This window comes from Sinocyclocheilus grahami, unplaced genomic scaffold (genome assembly GCF_001515645.1).
Source record: "Sinocyclocheilus grahami isolate Dianchi unplaced genomic scaffold, SAMN03320097.WGS_v1.1 scaffold321.1, whole genome shotgun sequence".
Lineage (NCBI taxonomy): Eukaryota > Metazoa > Chordata > Actinopteri > Cypriniformes > Cyprinidae > Sinocyclocheilus > Sinocyclocheilus grahami.
Genome location: NW_015505500.1, coordinates 1,226,648 through 1,242,958, shown reverse-complemented (window position 1 = coordinate 1,242,958; position 16,311 = coordinate 1,226,648). Strand labels below are relative to the sequence as shown.

Genomic DNA, 16,311 nt, shown 5'->3' with positions numbered 1-16,311 from the left:
ATGGGTTTTTAGGTTTTTAAAGGCATTGACTCTATTTTAACATGAAATACTGCATTCATTGAAAAGTAATATAAAAAAATAGTGGGGCAAAGTTTTGGGGCTGGAAAAATGCAAGGTCTGACCATAGGGTGAAGGTTTGGCGACAGGCCGGTGTAACTTGGACCCGGTGAGTGCCGAGCTGCCACGCCCAACCTCGGGACTCTGCCATGAAGCCAGTGCTGAAGCGGTCTCATATGAAGCAGCCTCAGCGGTGTAACTGCCGCTGCAGCTTCCTTATGCCCCAGGAGCCTCTGAAATTGTTACAGTGGACCGCTGTCCTGCCCTTGAATGAATTCAAGCAGTTCAGCACCGACCGCGCACATTCCTCTGTGAGGCGTGCTATCTGTTCGACCGGATTGACACATGAAAGTACGCATTCTTCAGGTCGATCGCTGCAAACCAGTCTCGGGGATTTTCCAGATTCTCCACCTGGCCCTCCTCCAGGGGAGGGAGAGGTGCATTCACCATCCCCCAAAGAGCAGTTCCCTCTCTCTCTGGGTCCGCCCCCTCGAGGTAACGGAGCCTAGCCCGCAGCTCCAAGATGGCCATCTTCCCGCAATGGAAACATGACTCATTCACGAATGCCACCTCAGCGTGTTTAAAAGGTTAGTTCACCCAAAAATGAAAATTAGCCCATGAGTTACTCACCCTCAAGGCATCCTAGGTGTATGTGACGCAACGCCGACATCTTACGTCATCCTCCCGGAGCTGCTTGCTAACAAAGAGTGAAAAATTTAAGGGGGTCTGAATACTTTCCGTACCCACTGTATATCTGTTGGTGCAAGCTAGATTAAAGTGATTATTACGTTTTGAATATTTTTCTTACAAAAATGCATCGATTCGCTACAGGAGGCCTTTGTTCAGCCCTGGAGCCGTGTGAGACACTTTTTATTATGAATGAATGCGCTTTATTTCACTTCTTTTGGACTGATGCAAAAACTTGTTGCATCTTTCCCAAAAAGACTCATGGCTGTATTAGATCAAAAGGGTGCTTCTACTAAATACTGAGCAAAGGGTCTGAATACTTAGGACCATGTGATATTTCAGTTTTTCTTTTTTAATATATCTGCAAAAATGTCAACAATTCTGTGTTTTTCTGTCAATATGGGGTGCTGTGTGTACATTAATGAGGAAAAAAAAATAACTTAAATTATTTTAGCAAATGGCTGCAATATAACAAAGAGTGAAAAATTTAAGGGGGTCTGAATACTTTCCGTACCCACTGTATATCTGTTGGTGCAAGCTAGATTAAAGTGATTATTACGTTTTGAATATTTTTCTTACAAAAATGCATCGATTCGCTACAGGAGGCCTTTGTTCAGCCCTGGAGCCGTGTGAGACACTTTTTATTATGAATGAATGCGCTTTATTTCACTTCTTTTGGACTGATGCACTGCAACACCCGCTGACTGCCATTAAACAGCTTAGAACCTAGGATGCCTTGAGGGTGAGTACTTCATGGGCTAATTTTCATTTATGGTTGAACTAACCCTTTAATGCCCAGACACGCGAGGCGGCGATCGTGACCATCACCCAGCGCCAGGTAACGACCGCATACAGAAACGCACAGGTAAAATGGCATCTTTAAAAAGACGATCCGTCGTCTTTACAAAGACGCACCCGTGTAAGCTCTTTTAGAGAAATAGGCTCTTTCAGGGAAATGCTCTTTTAGGTGCTGAGACGCACAGGAGAAATGGCCGCTTGCAGCCTGAAGTGAGCAACCCACTCGACACAGGAAAGACAGAAATCTCCCTAGAGCGCGTTGAACTCATCGTCACAAACGAAGATATTGGTAGGAGTAGAACGATGTTATTGCTCGGCTCCGAAGCGAAAAGATGGTATGCATTGCACCGGTTGCCTTTTTATGTTCATGCTGTGATCAGCGGCAACTGGATGCAATCATCGCATGCCAATGTGCATTGGCTCGTTTAGTTTACACTTCAAGTGGATTGGTCTCTCTAAGTGAGATTCCAATTCGTTGGTCACCGACGTGACGTCGAGAGTGACCGATTGAAACGATTGAAAAGAAATGCTGTTTTCTTGATCAGAGAAATCAGTCTGGGCCAGAGACCTCAAGAGACCTCGAATATAACTTTAACATGCCTGTTTTTCATGGCTCAAGATGAAAGCAAATGTAAAAAGGGTCCTCACAGGACAGTAAAGAAAAAAAGGAAAGAAATCTCCTTTGTGATGAGTTCCATTGGTTTTGGTTTCTTTTATTGAAGTTTGTATTCATTTTGGGTTTCCGATACATGTCAATATCCAGTGAGCTCTCTGTTTATGCACACATGCATAATGCATGGCTCTATTTGCTGCCCTTATGGCTTTGACTGCAGACGATCGAAATGTGTGTGAAGAGAAAGGAGACCTGTGACATTTCCAGCAGTTGGGAGGAAACAGCTCTGTCAATGTGATTGGCACACAGTGTGTGTGTGTGTGTGTGTGTGTGTGTGTGTGTGTGTGTGTGTGTGTGTTTGTGTGTGTGCATGCGTGCGCGCGCAAGTGATGAGCTGCAGTCTATCTAAAGCTTTCCATCACTCATATTCAACAGCTTCTGTTCATTCAGTGTTTCCTCAAGGATGAATAGATGAACACACAAGCACATTCTTGCGCACACACTTTCAAACTCTAGGGTATTGACAGGTCTCTCTTGGTTTAATTGTTTAAACACTTTGAGATTAATTTATACATGGATTTATTCATAGTGCCATTGTACAGTGCTAAAGTCTGAAGGCTTTTCAAGTTGGTGTGTAAAGAGGGAAATTATTTGGTGTCAGTGAGGCAAAACTGCACGTGGGGATTGCTTACAGATTTTTTGTACATTTTTTTTTTTTTTTTTACAGAATGGGGTATTGACAGGTCTCTCTTGGTTTAATTGTTTAAACACTTTGAGATTAATTTATACATGGATTTATTCATAGTGCCAGTGTACAGTGCTAAAGTCTGAAGGCTTTTCAAGTTGGTGTGTAAAGAGGGAAATTATTTGGTGTCAGTGAGGCAAAACTGCACGTGGGGATTGCTTACAGATTTTTTGTACATTTTTTTTTTTTTTTTTTACAGAATGCTTTTATTTTTCGCTTTTGCTACAGTCTGGTACTTTAATCCTCTGGTGCTCTTCTGTCACTTTTGACCAAAAAAAATGTCTGTTTTGAATTTTTTTAAATCACAGCTTTATCGGAATGGTATGAAACTGTACAATCTACAAATCTGACACAATGCAGAAAAAAGTACACAACAATGACAGGGTGAAACTCTAAAACATCAAGAGTGCAAAACCAACACATCCACTCACACACACATGTGCACTCACACACTTATACACACACACACCTATGAACTGGTGTGACTGTAACAGCAAATATGTCAAATAAAAGCAATAATTCAACTACAATGCAGTAAAAAAGTGGACAGCAAGGAAGGGGTTACACTCTTAACATATACAATATACAATTATACACACTCAAATTAATTGGTATGGCTATAACCATATGGCCAAAACGAGTCAGAAAACTGAAATAAGAGGTTGAAATCAGATCAAACCCAGAAGGATTAAGTAAGGGATAATCAACAGCTAGCCGTTTTTCCATGGTCATTTAATTTGCCAGCATTGACAACTTAAAGCTGTTTATGATGTTAGCAGCGCAGTATTTCAGTAGCCCCTAACTGCAGAACACAAGATCCATGGGGCGTGGTTGGATCCACGAGAGAGTGGAGATTGGTAGGTTTAGGGGTGGAGATGGGTGGGTTTAGGGATCAGGGGGTGAAAACGGGTAGGTTTAGGTATATGTAAGGTGGGAGGAGTTGGATCTGGATCCAACCACGCCCCCTGGATCTTGTGTTCTGCAGTGAGGACCGTCTCCAATATTTAACCGGAAGGGTAAAAATTATGATTATTTTCGTCAGTTATGGCTCGTTAGCTCTAGCATTCTGCCCACTTCAAATCAGATACAGAGATAGTGCGGTAAGACCATATTTATTTGAATGAATTATAGCATTTATTTGAATTAGTTATCGATCGATCTATCAATAGAGAGAGAGAGATGACAGTTGTGTGTGTGAGTTACATATGTCTGTGTGTCTCTCTCTACAAACAATGAAGCTGTTTAGTTACTTTGATTTTACCTCGTTGCTGAGGAAGATAATGTAGTGATCTAGTATCTATGCTATTTTATTAATAAAAGTCGCGGGGCAGCACCGACAATAAGTTTCTGTGTGTGTGCAGCGCAATCTGCGATCTCCGATCTCTCTCCCTCTCACTGTATTTATGAGTGATGTGTGTGTGTGCATCAATTAAAGCAGCGCACAATAATATAGAATGGTGGTTAAACTAACTTGGAACTACCTGTGCATTGAACGGTTTTAATGCATACCTGCCAGCCAATCAGAATTGAGTTTTCAGACAGACCATGGAATAAGCTCTTATAAAACATTTCTGTTCATTTTTGTTATATTTTTTATAGAATTTTAATGTTTTGTGTAACAAAATGCTTTCTCTCTACACAGGTTTGACTGTAGTAATAATTCAAAAACTGACGCTTCAAATCAATATTAAAAATATATATATCTAAACCTTTACAAAAAGTTGTCTTTGAGAATGTCTAAATATATATCCAAACCCACAACTTAATAAAAAAAGTATTTATGTCTAAAAAAATATTTTCAATGGGCAGAAATTCATCATAATTATTGCATAAATATTAATTAGTGCCATGAAATTATCTCAAAATACAAAAAAAGAAAAAAATATGATTGAACTATATATATATATATTACTTTGATTTTACTGGGTCGAAAAAAGTACAATTTCAAGTGTCTTGTCATTTTTGACCGTGAAGATCACAAGTGTGACTCCCAAATGAGGAGCACCAGAGGGTTAAATAAATGTCTAATTATGTAATTAAAGGTTGGACTGTCAAAAAATTTATAGAGTTGAAACTTATGAAAAATGTTAATAAAGCAATTAAGCTGTTTTGCCGGTCAATAAAATATATTTTTTGCTTCAAATGTGCTTTATATGATGCAATTTTATTTTAAAATATACCTTACATCTCTGTCAAGGCACATCGTGGAACGTTTGAAACTGGTTTTGATGAGTGAATAAGAGTTTGGTTGTACTTTCTACCTTAAAATGTTTCCATAGTGTTCTCAGAAATGTATTGCATGGTTTGTCTGACTAATCGTGTTTTACAGGATAACATCTGTCCCTGCTATTAGGAAACCGCCCCCTGTGGTGTTCATAAGGGGATCTCAACGCAATGTGAAATTTACAATGTGACATTTAAAGGTCATTGTGGGGTGACTAGATGGATTTCTTAAAGTCTTTCTTAAAGTCTTTGAGTCCTCTGCTGTTGTTTCTGTACATTTAGTAATGAATAAGTGTTTGAAGCATTGTAGAAGAATTGAAGAAATACAATTAAAGAATAAAATAAAAAAAAAGATTACACACAACACCATACAAAAATTGGAGTCTGTAAGATATTTTTTTATGTTTTCTATTAGCACAAGTTTCTTATGTACATCAAGGTAATATTGTGACATTTTATTACAATTTAAAATAACTGTTGAATATGTTTCAAAATGTATTGCTGTAAAGGTAAAGCTGAATTCTTCAGTGTCACATGATCCTTCAGAAATCATTCTATTATGCTGATTTAGTGCTCAAGAAACATTTCTTATTGTTATCTATGTTAAAAACAGTTGTGCTATTTTTATTTTTTTTCATTCTTTGATAATTTTTTGATATTCCTTGAAAAATCAGAACAGCATTTACTTGAAATCTTTTATAATGTCATAAATGTCTTTCCTGTTATTTCTGTTTACTTGCATTTTTTGCTGAATAATAGTACTAATTAAAAAAAAAATGTTTGGGAAAGGTAGTGTGATCGATAGCGTCAAGGTCACAAAGTCAAGATTTGTTATCCTAATTTAGAGTCGATCAACCCAAGACCTCATATGGCACATCTCATCTCTCAGTAAGTAGGTAGTGAATGGGGCGGCAAAAATCTGAGTGAGTGTTTCCTGTCAGTTGCCCCTGGCGTGGTTACCTGTGTGTGGGTCTTCACGCTGGGCAGTGGGGGCAAACAGATGCCTGACTGGCACCCGCTCTCTCTTTCTCTCCCTCATTTTTACTCCCTCTCTTCCAGGCTCTCTGGTGGGTGTGGGTGATGTCATCTCCCAGCAGCTGATTGAGTGCCGTGGACTGGCCAATCACAGTGTGAGACGCACTGCCAAGATGATGAGCATTGGCTTCTTCTTTGTCGTAAGTCTCCTGTGATACTGTTCCATTTGCATATGAGTTTCTCTTGAGATCCTCCAGCATTGTTACATAGTACTGATGTAATTTAAATATAGGACCAAGAGAGTTAAAACTCTGAAGGTCTCCGTGGGTGTCATTCTTTGAAAGTAAAATTAAGATTTTTTAAATATTCTGACAGACCAAAAATCACCTTATTTGTTATAAAATTGTGATGCTTATGTTTTTTTAAACATTCTGTTACACTGTGGAAGCTTCTGTAACAAAAACAAATTCCTCGTATGTGTAAACATACCTGGCAATAAAGCTCATTCTGATTCTGATTCTGATTCTGATTACATGCCTCTCTGGCGCAGTTATACACTATTTTTCAAAAGTTTGAGGTTTTTAATATTTTTGATAATTGGATAATGGAAATTGGCTAATAATACTTCTAAATAAATAAAATAAAACTTAAAAAAGGCAAATTTGAAAAAAAAATGTTGCAAAATGTCAGAGAATTCAAATGTTTAAAGGTCTGTTGTGTTATGACCATCACAGATCATGTGTGTAGGGTGTCATTTGTTGGAACAGGTAATGAAGTTGCACAGTGGGAAGTCATGGCCTAATGGTTAGAGAGTCGCGGGTTCGAGTCTCGTACCGGCAGGGATTGTACGTGGGGGGAGTGAATGTACAGCGCGCTCTCCCACCTTCAATACCATGACTGAGGTGCCCTTGAGCAAGGCACCAAGGCTCCGGGTGTGTGTTCACGGTGTGTGTGTGTTCACTTTGGATGGGACAAATGCAGAGCACTAATTCTGAGTATGGGTCACCATACTTGGCCACATGTCACTTCACTTCAGTGATTGACATGCACACAGTGATTGATATATTGAGCACCCTGCTCTTCCCTTCCTCCCTCACACACACAAATGACTTGAGGTCTAATCTGCAAATGGCCTGTATGATTCAAAGCTTTTACAAGCCTGAGCACACTCGGTTCAACATCAGACCTTAGTCGTTATTATTAGTGCTGTAAAATCTGTTTCACTGCTGTTAGAAAAAAAGACTGAACCACAGGTCAGAACTTCAGGTGAAATTTGTCCTGCATCTCCTGAAAGATTTTCTGTCTATTGAGCTATAAAATTGTTTAATTTCTGACGTGCCTATTTTATGTTGGCGGTGTAGGGTTATAAACTGAGTTCTTATTGCCTAGTCAACCGAATTAAGCAGAAGCTCAGTATTAATCATTTAATGTGTCATGGCATCCTTTGTTTTGCTAATAGGACAGGAAAGAATTCAGAAAGACAATATAGAGCTGCTATATATTCACTGTACATAGAAAAATGACAAGTGTCTTCTCAAAGAAGCGCACAGCTGTTTATTAAAGACGCCCATATGCATAATTTGCCATTGGTGGGTGATTTTACATTGATGCTGCTAAACCGCAAATTATAATTGCATTAAAAGAGAGATTTACTGAAGAATATGGAACACCCGCGGGAGACACTGTTTGACACATTTATTGATCAGTTTGCTAATCAGGCCCAGACTAAAACCACACTGGGAAACAAAAAGAAAGCTCATTAATTCAGAGGGAATTGGAGCTAATTACAGCCCGCTGTTTTCATAATCCTGTCATGAACAAATGAAACCACTGGCACGGCCTCAAGATTCTGGGCTCGTGTTCATGATTGTTTACTGAAGTGTTTGAAATGCTACACATACGTGAGATGAGTTTAGTGAAGTTTTCTGTGTTTTGAAGGGTCCAGTGGTTGGTGGATGGTACAAGGTGCTGGACAAACTTGTTACTGGTGGTACTGGTGGTGCAGCTCTGAAGAAAATGCTTGTTGATCAGGTGAGCATATGTGCGTTGTATTGCAGTAATTGTTTTTGTGTGTGTGTGTGAGAAGTACATGGTATGTAATTTTTTTTTCATAATTAGTACATATTTGTGTATTATAAGACAAAACGTCACTTTCAGATGTATTATATTTTTATATATACACAATCCCCAAAAGAATCCAATAGATATGAGCAATATCACACGAGTATATACAGCCATATCTCAGGTCTATATGAGTGTGATATTGCGTTTTTACAACAGTTTGACAGCACAAGTGTGTAAATACATAAGAAACAACAACTGAGTGTCTTTAAAAGCCCCATTTTGTGTAGAACTCCTCCTCTCCACCACGGATTCAAATCTAAAGTTGACAGTTTAATAGCTGAGCCCAAGCTTCTAATTCGTTACTAATTCGAAAACATCACTTTAGAACTAGTAACGAAGGAACATTGAGTTGCTTCATTAAAAGCATATTGTATTATTGTATTATATATGCATTGTGGTACTCTCATCAAGGGTAGTGGTGACTGACCGGAAGAGAAGAAATTGTTGAATAAAGTTGTTCTTTTTGTTTTCTTTGCACACAAAAAGTATTCTTGTAGCTTCATAAAATTACGGTTGAACCTCTGAAGCCACAAGTACTATTTTAATGATGTCCTTACTACCTTTCTGGGCCTTGAATGTGGTAGTTCCGATGCTGTCTATGCAGGGTCAGAAAGCTCTCGGATTTCATCAAAAATATGGTTAAAAAATGTTTAGCTGTATTTTTTTTGTGTCATTTTCCCATACTGTTCTCCCTCTTCTCCCATCCCCATCACATCATATCTCCACAACAGTATTAATAAAATTAATACAAAACACCAAAAATAAAGTCAGACCTCAATATTCGATATGTTTTAAGATATCTTTAGTTATAAATACACACATGGAAGGTTGTCTCTAGAGCTGACTGTCGTGTCTTTGTTGAGTATGCAGACACATGTAAAGTGCTTTAGGAGCTTCTATTTATTGCTGTTGCTACGTGCTTTATCCCTTTTGGGTATCCCATCCGAGCTCTCCCTTCATGCATGTCAAGTAATCCATCCTCTGATAGGCAGTCAAACAAATGAGAGTTTGCATAAGTCATTGTTTACATGATTGGTGGAATGAATGTACAGGATGAAGCGGACAAAGGCATGCAAGACAGGCCCCTCTCCCATCACCGGATTACACCCAAACAACAGAGCTTCCAACGCCAGCCTGCTCTCCCACATTTATTCAGTAAAGAGATTCTAGGGCTATTTTTAGAGACCCACTTTCTAAATTTCAAAAAGCCAGTATGGCCAGCGACAAGTTGTGTGTGTGGTTGCTTTCGTCTGTAGGTATTTAATTTTGTTTTATTGAGAGGCTTACAACAGCTGTTTAAACCTTAAAGAGGTCCTAAATGTGGTAATACTACATGTACTTACAATAGTAATAACAATAAATTATGCATAATTACATACAGCTAACCCTAAATCACACCATCATCCTAACCCTAACAGTAGAGTAAATACATGTAGTTAATTAATATTACTCAGTTTACAAATGTATAATTACGCTGTATCAAAGACACTGTAAAAAAAAAAAAAAACTTTTCTGTCACTTGCAAATTAAACTTAATAAAATCACTATTTCAACTTATAAAGCATAAAACATTGTGTACTTTGTACCCGAAAATCAAAGGGGCTGTTTTTAGTCTTGCTTGACACATTTTTGATTGGTTTCTGCAATAAATCTTTATGGGATGTCCTGTGGAAAACCACACAGGAAGGAATTCCAGTAATCTAGTGTGCTAATAATAAATGGATGCACCAGTCTCTCATTGTGTCCTTGATAGCTTTCAACATGTGCTATGTATATTTCATCAGATGTGTGAATATATGAGGCAGTAGTCTATAAATTAACAATTAGGCTGGATTAGATGTATAATGGTATTTATTATGAACATTAAACTTGATTCATCATATACATTTATATGTCATCTAAAAATGAATGAGAAGGTTTCTATAAAGTAGATAAGTGTTCTAATCAGATCTTTGTATGTCCACAGGTGGGCTTTGCTCCGTGTTTCTTGGGTGCTTTTCTGGGAATATCCGGAACTCTCAATGGACTGACTGTGGAACAGAATGTGACCAAACTCAAGAGGGTCAGTTTTCATCACAAACCTGAATTAAATGCAAGCGTTTTTCACAAAACCTAAAATAAAAATGCTAATTTAGCCTTTTATTGGAATGACTACAACATTATTATATTAATAATTTTTATTATGTTCATTTTTGTTTTGTTTTCTTCCTCCAGCATTGATATAAAAAATACAAATATAATATAAAATAATTAAAATCACTATTAAATACAGAATAATCAATATAATAATGAATTAATAAAAATATAATATATAAGAGATAAAATATTCAATATTTTATCATATTAATTATTGTTATTGTTTTATTGAAAAAACACTTGATGCTCTAACACTTGCACTCTGTATTCTATTTCTATCCTAACTACTTGTTTTCTTTTTATTAATCATAAAATAGACCCTCTAACACCCTAGTGTTCCCTATTCTTTTTTTCTTATATGTACTTGTTTTCTTTTTATTTATTACATAAAAAACCTTGCGTACTGCGTTAGGGTAACTGAGACTTGTCACAGCACTTACATATTATTGCTCTTTTGTTGCTTTTGATTGCTTCTGTTATCCTCATTTGCAAGTTTCTTTGGATAAAAGCATCTTCTAAATGACTAAATGTAAACGTGAAATAAAATAACAATAATTCTTAATGTAAAATCACAATTAAACACCAAAAGTCTTCTCAAAGAGCAATTTAAGTTACATAAACAGATTGGCATGAAGAGTTTCGGTAACACTTTACTTAAAGCCTTTATGTATAATACATTATAAAAGTATTTTTAATGCATTAATTATGTCGTGTAATGCACCTTATAATGCATTGAACAGTCTCATAAATAATTGTAACCACAGTTAATACATCAATTCATTGTTACACTATGCATTTTAAATTTGGTTATTATTTATGACAAGATTTAATGTATTACAATGCACATTATGAATAATTATAATGCATTATACCCTTTAATAACCCTTTATAATGCATTATACATAAATGCTTTTAAATAAAGAGTTACCAAAGATTCGTAAAAGTGCCCTTGCTGCCAAAGTACATATATTGAAACTCCATCAGTTGTCCTGAAAGTCCACTCTCACACCAGCCTTCTGTCTTATATTGGCACTCCATAATTGGAGGGTATTTCCGGGATTGGAGAGATGAAGGGACGGAGAGCTGCGAGGAGTGACTCATGGGCTTGTAGGAACAACAGTTGACGCAGCATTGTCTCTGAGTGGTGCCATCAATTATTTATGTAGGAAAGGTGTCAGTGTTAAAATGAGACTGAAAGGTCAGTCACCTAAATGTCAGAAAAGACGGAAAGCTAATGATAAATGCGCTCATTAAGCCAAACAGAAGAAATGCGAGCTGAAAGCCAATCACTAAAAACACCTTTAGTGATGCTACTCTGCGACTCGACTTAAAGAATCCCACTCCGATGCATTATTGTACCTGTTGGTTATTAGTAGGGCTGTTTTTGGTTTAAACAGGTCCTCTGGTGCTGATTAAAACTCTTGGCGTGTCATGGACGGCATCTACCTTTGTTTATAATGACTATGGGTCAGGCAGTTGGTGGAGTAAGAGTGACAGATCACAGTTCGGATGCTGCTCGCAGTAGTGCCCTTTAAAACAGAACTAAACGACGCTCTGCTGCTGGAATGGCGTTTTGACGCTCATTAGGCGGTAGCTTAGTGGTTAAAGCTCTGCTCTGTAATGGAAAGGTCATGGGTTTGATCTCGGGTTGGAATGGCCTGTGAATTGGACAGTTCATGTGTGAACTGGTATTCTGATTGTGTCTGAGGCACTTAACCCAGAGGGTGTCTCCAGGGCAACTGCACTTCGCTTTAGTGAACTGAATGTCGCTTTAGAACAAATGCACCTGCTAAATGAAAAGACACCTTCACCTCATCTGGATTTTTCAGTGGATGATGCCAATACCATTATATAAAGATCAGTATGTCTTTTTTCTTTTTTTTTTTATATTACTTTAATTACTTTTACTTTTCTGTTGTTTTTATTTCTTCTAATTTTGTTCCTTTTCTCTTTTCCCTTTTTTGCTTTTTTTTAGTTTTTACTTTCTTTTACTTCTTTCTTTCTTTACTTTTTCTTTACTACTTTATCTTTTTGTTTTTGCACATTTGTATTCTTTATTTTTCTTGTTTCCTTCTTTCTTTTATTTTCTCTTTTACTTTCTTTTTTCTTTTTTATTCCTATTCTATACTTTTTTCATTTTCCTTTCTTTTTGTTTCTTTTTTCTTTTCTTCCATTTTGTTTTTCTTTGTTCTTTTTAGTTTTTACTTTCTTTTTGATTCTTTCTTTTTTACTTCTTTCTTTTTCTTTCTTTCTTTCTTTTGTTTCCTTCTTTCTTTTCTTTTCCTTTGTTTTCTTTTTTATTCTTTTATCCTTATTTTTATCTTCATTTCTGGTTTTTTTTTTTTACTTAATTTTTTCTTTTCACTTTTTTTCTTTTTCTTTTCTTTTCTTTTGTTTGTTTCTTTTCTGTTTTCTTTCCCTTTTTCTGGTTTTTTTCTTTTATTTTGATATAAAACCTGAAAAAAAAAAAAACAGAAATGAATGTCCTCTAAATTTGACTTAATAGTTGATCTAAATAAATAGTTTTTAATGTGATGTTTTTTTCAGCTCAGTTTAAAGGTAAAGTGTGTAATTACTGTGCCAGTAGTAGCACCAAATTTAACTGCAAAAAAAGTTTTTCAATTAAAAACAGAAAATTACATGCATCATCCTTAAGGACAGAAAATTAAATGTTAGTCTTATGTACTTTATTTATTACATATGTAATACATTTATAAAATACATTGTTTCATAAAAATACACAGCAAATTTGCATTAATTCAACATAACTTTAGCTACACTTTATACAAGTGTCACTGGGTAAGACATACAATCACTAATGCTATTCTACTGAGTCTGTGGAGTCAGGTTAAATGCCATCTCCCCACTGACTACTTTATCCTACTTGAACAAATAACACCAAGTGCAACATCACCATCATCAGGTGTTAGTCTGGAGAGTCGCCCCACTGTTGATATTGGATTGAAAGTTTAAGTGTGCATTAGCTTACAGAAAAACCCAGATTAGAACCAACAACTCATCCGCAAATTATTGTTCTCCTCATGAGCCGTTTGATGCTTTATAACCTGGTGCTATAACAGAGAGATCACTGTCATATTTGTCATTGCATTTAAGTCTTTGGGGTGGTTCTGAACCTCTGGTTTGATCATTGTTAGCAGTTGCCCGCAGCTTTCTACCTGTGGGCAGTTTCCAGGGCATTCAGGATTTGGCTGGTCTTTGATGTTGCTCACTTCTAAAGATACAGCATATTAGCATCCCTGTTGTGTTCTGTGTCTTTGTGTCTTCAAAACGGTCCAAAAAAAATAAAACGTTCTCTGTTCCTGAGGGGCTAAACTCCTGTGACGTCAAGCTCAGGAGAAACAATATAATGACGTATCGGCCCCATGGTAGTTTCACCTCAGGTGGCCGGTGCCTTGTTCGTTTTTAATTAGAAACTGTTAAGGCAAAGAGTACAAACAGAAAGAGCACAAGTTTCTAATCCTGGCTTCTTTTACACACTCAATCTCACTAAGTTGACCTTTCAAAAGATGGCACTAGCAGGGAAAGGGCCCTCGTGTTCCATATGACTTGATTTTTATATGACACCAGGGAAAGGAGGGTGTTGATTTGCGCTTGATGCAGTGGGACAGAGCTGTGCAGCTTTTACAGCACATGCTCTCTGTCTGAGTGGAGCCCTTTGGGCTGGGTTTAGGTACCAGTATCATTAGTCATGACATGATGAAAGCATGAATGAACAGGTAACAAGCTCTTTTGTGTCTGATTAAAGGGGTCATATGATGCTTTTTAAAATATCATTATTTGGTGTATTTGGTGTAACAGAATATGTTGACATGCTTTAATGTTCAAAAAACACATTATTTTTCAAATACTGTACATTATTGTAAGTCCTCTATGCCCCGCCTCTCTCAAACGCTTTGTTTTCTACAAAGACCCTCCTTCCGACAAGCGCAGTCTGCTCTGATTGGCCAGCTGACCCAGTGCATTGTGATTGGCCGAACACCGCAAGCACTCGTCGGAAATGTAACGCCCCTTACCATAATTGCGAGCTTCATCTTTCAAAATAAATGTAAAGACAGAGCCCAAAAGGGGAACATAGTCTTGTGACAGACACAGTGATGAATATGTGTTTGCAGTTCACAAGCCACGGTTAAGACAGCTGACTCCACTGTGATGTGTCTCGCTCTCTTGCTTTCTCTCGCTCGCTCGCAACAGTAGCTGATGCAGAAGCGGCAGATTGTCATAGCAAAGTCAGAATTACCTCCTCTCCTAGGTTCACGAAACGGTCGTCCATAAAATGCATTGCTGTTCTGTTAGAAGTAATCTTAAAGATTCCTAAATGCATCTACTTTCGGAAGGCCAAATAAAGTGCTTTTGCTTTTGCCTAGAAACGTACAGCGTCTGTGTAACACTAACTGCGGTTACTGAAACCACGCCTTCTTTCTTTGCGTGCACATTTGGGCGGCATTATGCTAATATTTCCACATAGTGAGGTAGATATGTGGGGGCGTGTTAGAACGAGGCGTTTTAGGGGGGTGTGGCAGAGTCTTAACTTTGATAAAGAATATCTCTTTGGTTTTGAGACTTTAGTCTTTGCAACTTCAGGGATCTTCTCTATGCACAATCAGCTTGTAACACTCCAAAGAGAAAGGAAAACTTGAATTCGCATCATATGACCCCTTTAACAGAAGCTTAAACGATGAGGAAAAAATAACTTGTAACCACTCAGAGTGAAGACATTTGATATATGTATAATGATTAATTGCATCCAAAACATACATTTATATATTTAAGAAATATTTACGTGTGTGTGCATATATATTCATATTTATGTTGTACATTATACATAAATATAAATATATATTTCTTAAATATATACATGTATGTGGGTGTGTATTTATATATACTTATAAATATGCACAGTACACACACATATATTACATATATTATTATATTATAATTAATATATATATATATAGACTACCGGTCAAGTCAAGTTTGGGATCAGAACGATGATTTTTAATGAGTTTCTTGTGCTCATCAAGGCTGAATTTATTTGATCAAAAATATAGCAAAAAATTTAATATTGTGAAATATTATTATAATGTAAAATAAAGTTTTTCTATTTAATATACATTAAAATCTATTTTATTCCTGTGATGCAAAGCTGAATTTTCAGCATCATTACTCCAGTCTTCAGTGTCACATGATCCCTCAGAAAACATTCTAATATGCTGATTTATTATCAGTGCTGGAAACTGTTGTGCTGCTTAATATTTTTTAGAACCTGTGATAATTTTTTTCAGGATTCTTTGATGAATAAAAAGTTAAAAAGAAGAGCATTTATTTAAAATAGAAATCCTTTCTAACAATATACACTACAGTTCAAAAGTTTAGGGTCAGTACATTTTTATTCTTTCTTTTTTTGAAAGAATTTTTTTTTTCAACAAGGATGTGTTAAATTGATAAGTGATAGCAAAGATTTATATTGTTCGAAAAAATTTATATTTTGAATAAATGCTGTTCTTTTTAAATGCTGTTAACTTTTTATTCATCAAAGAATCCTGAAAAAAGTATTGCGGTTTCCAAAAAAATATTTGGCAGCACAACTGTTGCCAACATTGATAATTCTAATAATAAGTCATTATATTAGAATGATTTCTGAAGGATCATGTGACACTTTATACTTGGAGTAATGGGTGCTGGAAATTCAGCTTTGCATCACAGAAATAAATTATATTTTAAAGTATATTAAAATGCAAACCATTATTTTATATTGTAATGACATTTTGCAAGATTACAGTTTTTTTCTGTATTTTTGATCAAATAAATGCAGCCTCGATGAGCAGAAGAGACTTCTTTAAAGACATTACAAGTTTTACTGATCCCAAACTTTTGAGCGGTAGTGTATATATATATATATACAGTGGGTACGGAAAGTATTCAGACCCCCTTA

General features: G+C 36.5%; 1 protein-coding gene across 3 annotated transcripts in view; it reads left to right on the top strand.

Annotated features, from left to right (window-relative positions):
* The window catches only part of LOC107602210 (protein Mpv17-like), a 33,619-nt gene that overhangs the window by 9,652 nt on the left and 7,656 nt on the right, over nt 1-16,311 (top strand). For all 3 annotated transcript variants that reach the window (XR_001611010.1, XR_001611009.1, XM_016294651.1), the window contains exons 3-5: nt 6,183-6,298; nt 8,037-8,129; nt 10,189-10,284. Coding sequence is in view for 1 of the 3 variants with exons in the window: in XM_016294651.1 (XP_016150137.1) it covers nt 6,183-6,298; nt 8,037-8,129; nt 10,189-10,284 (305 nt within the window). In the remaining 2 variants the exon portion in view is untranslated. The remainder of the gene's footprint in view (nt 1-6,182; nt 6,299-8,036; nt 8,130-10,188; nt 10,285-16,311) is intronic.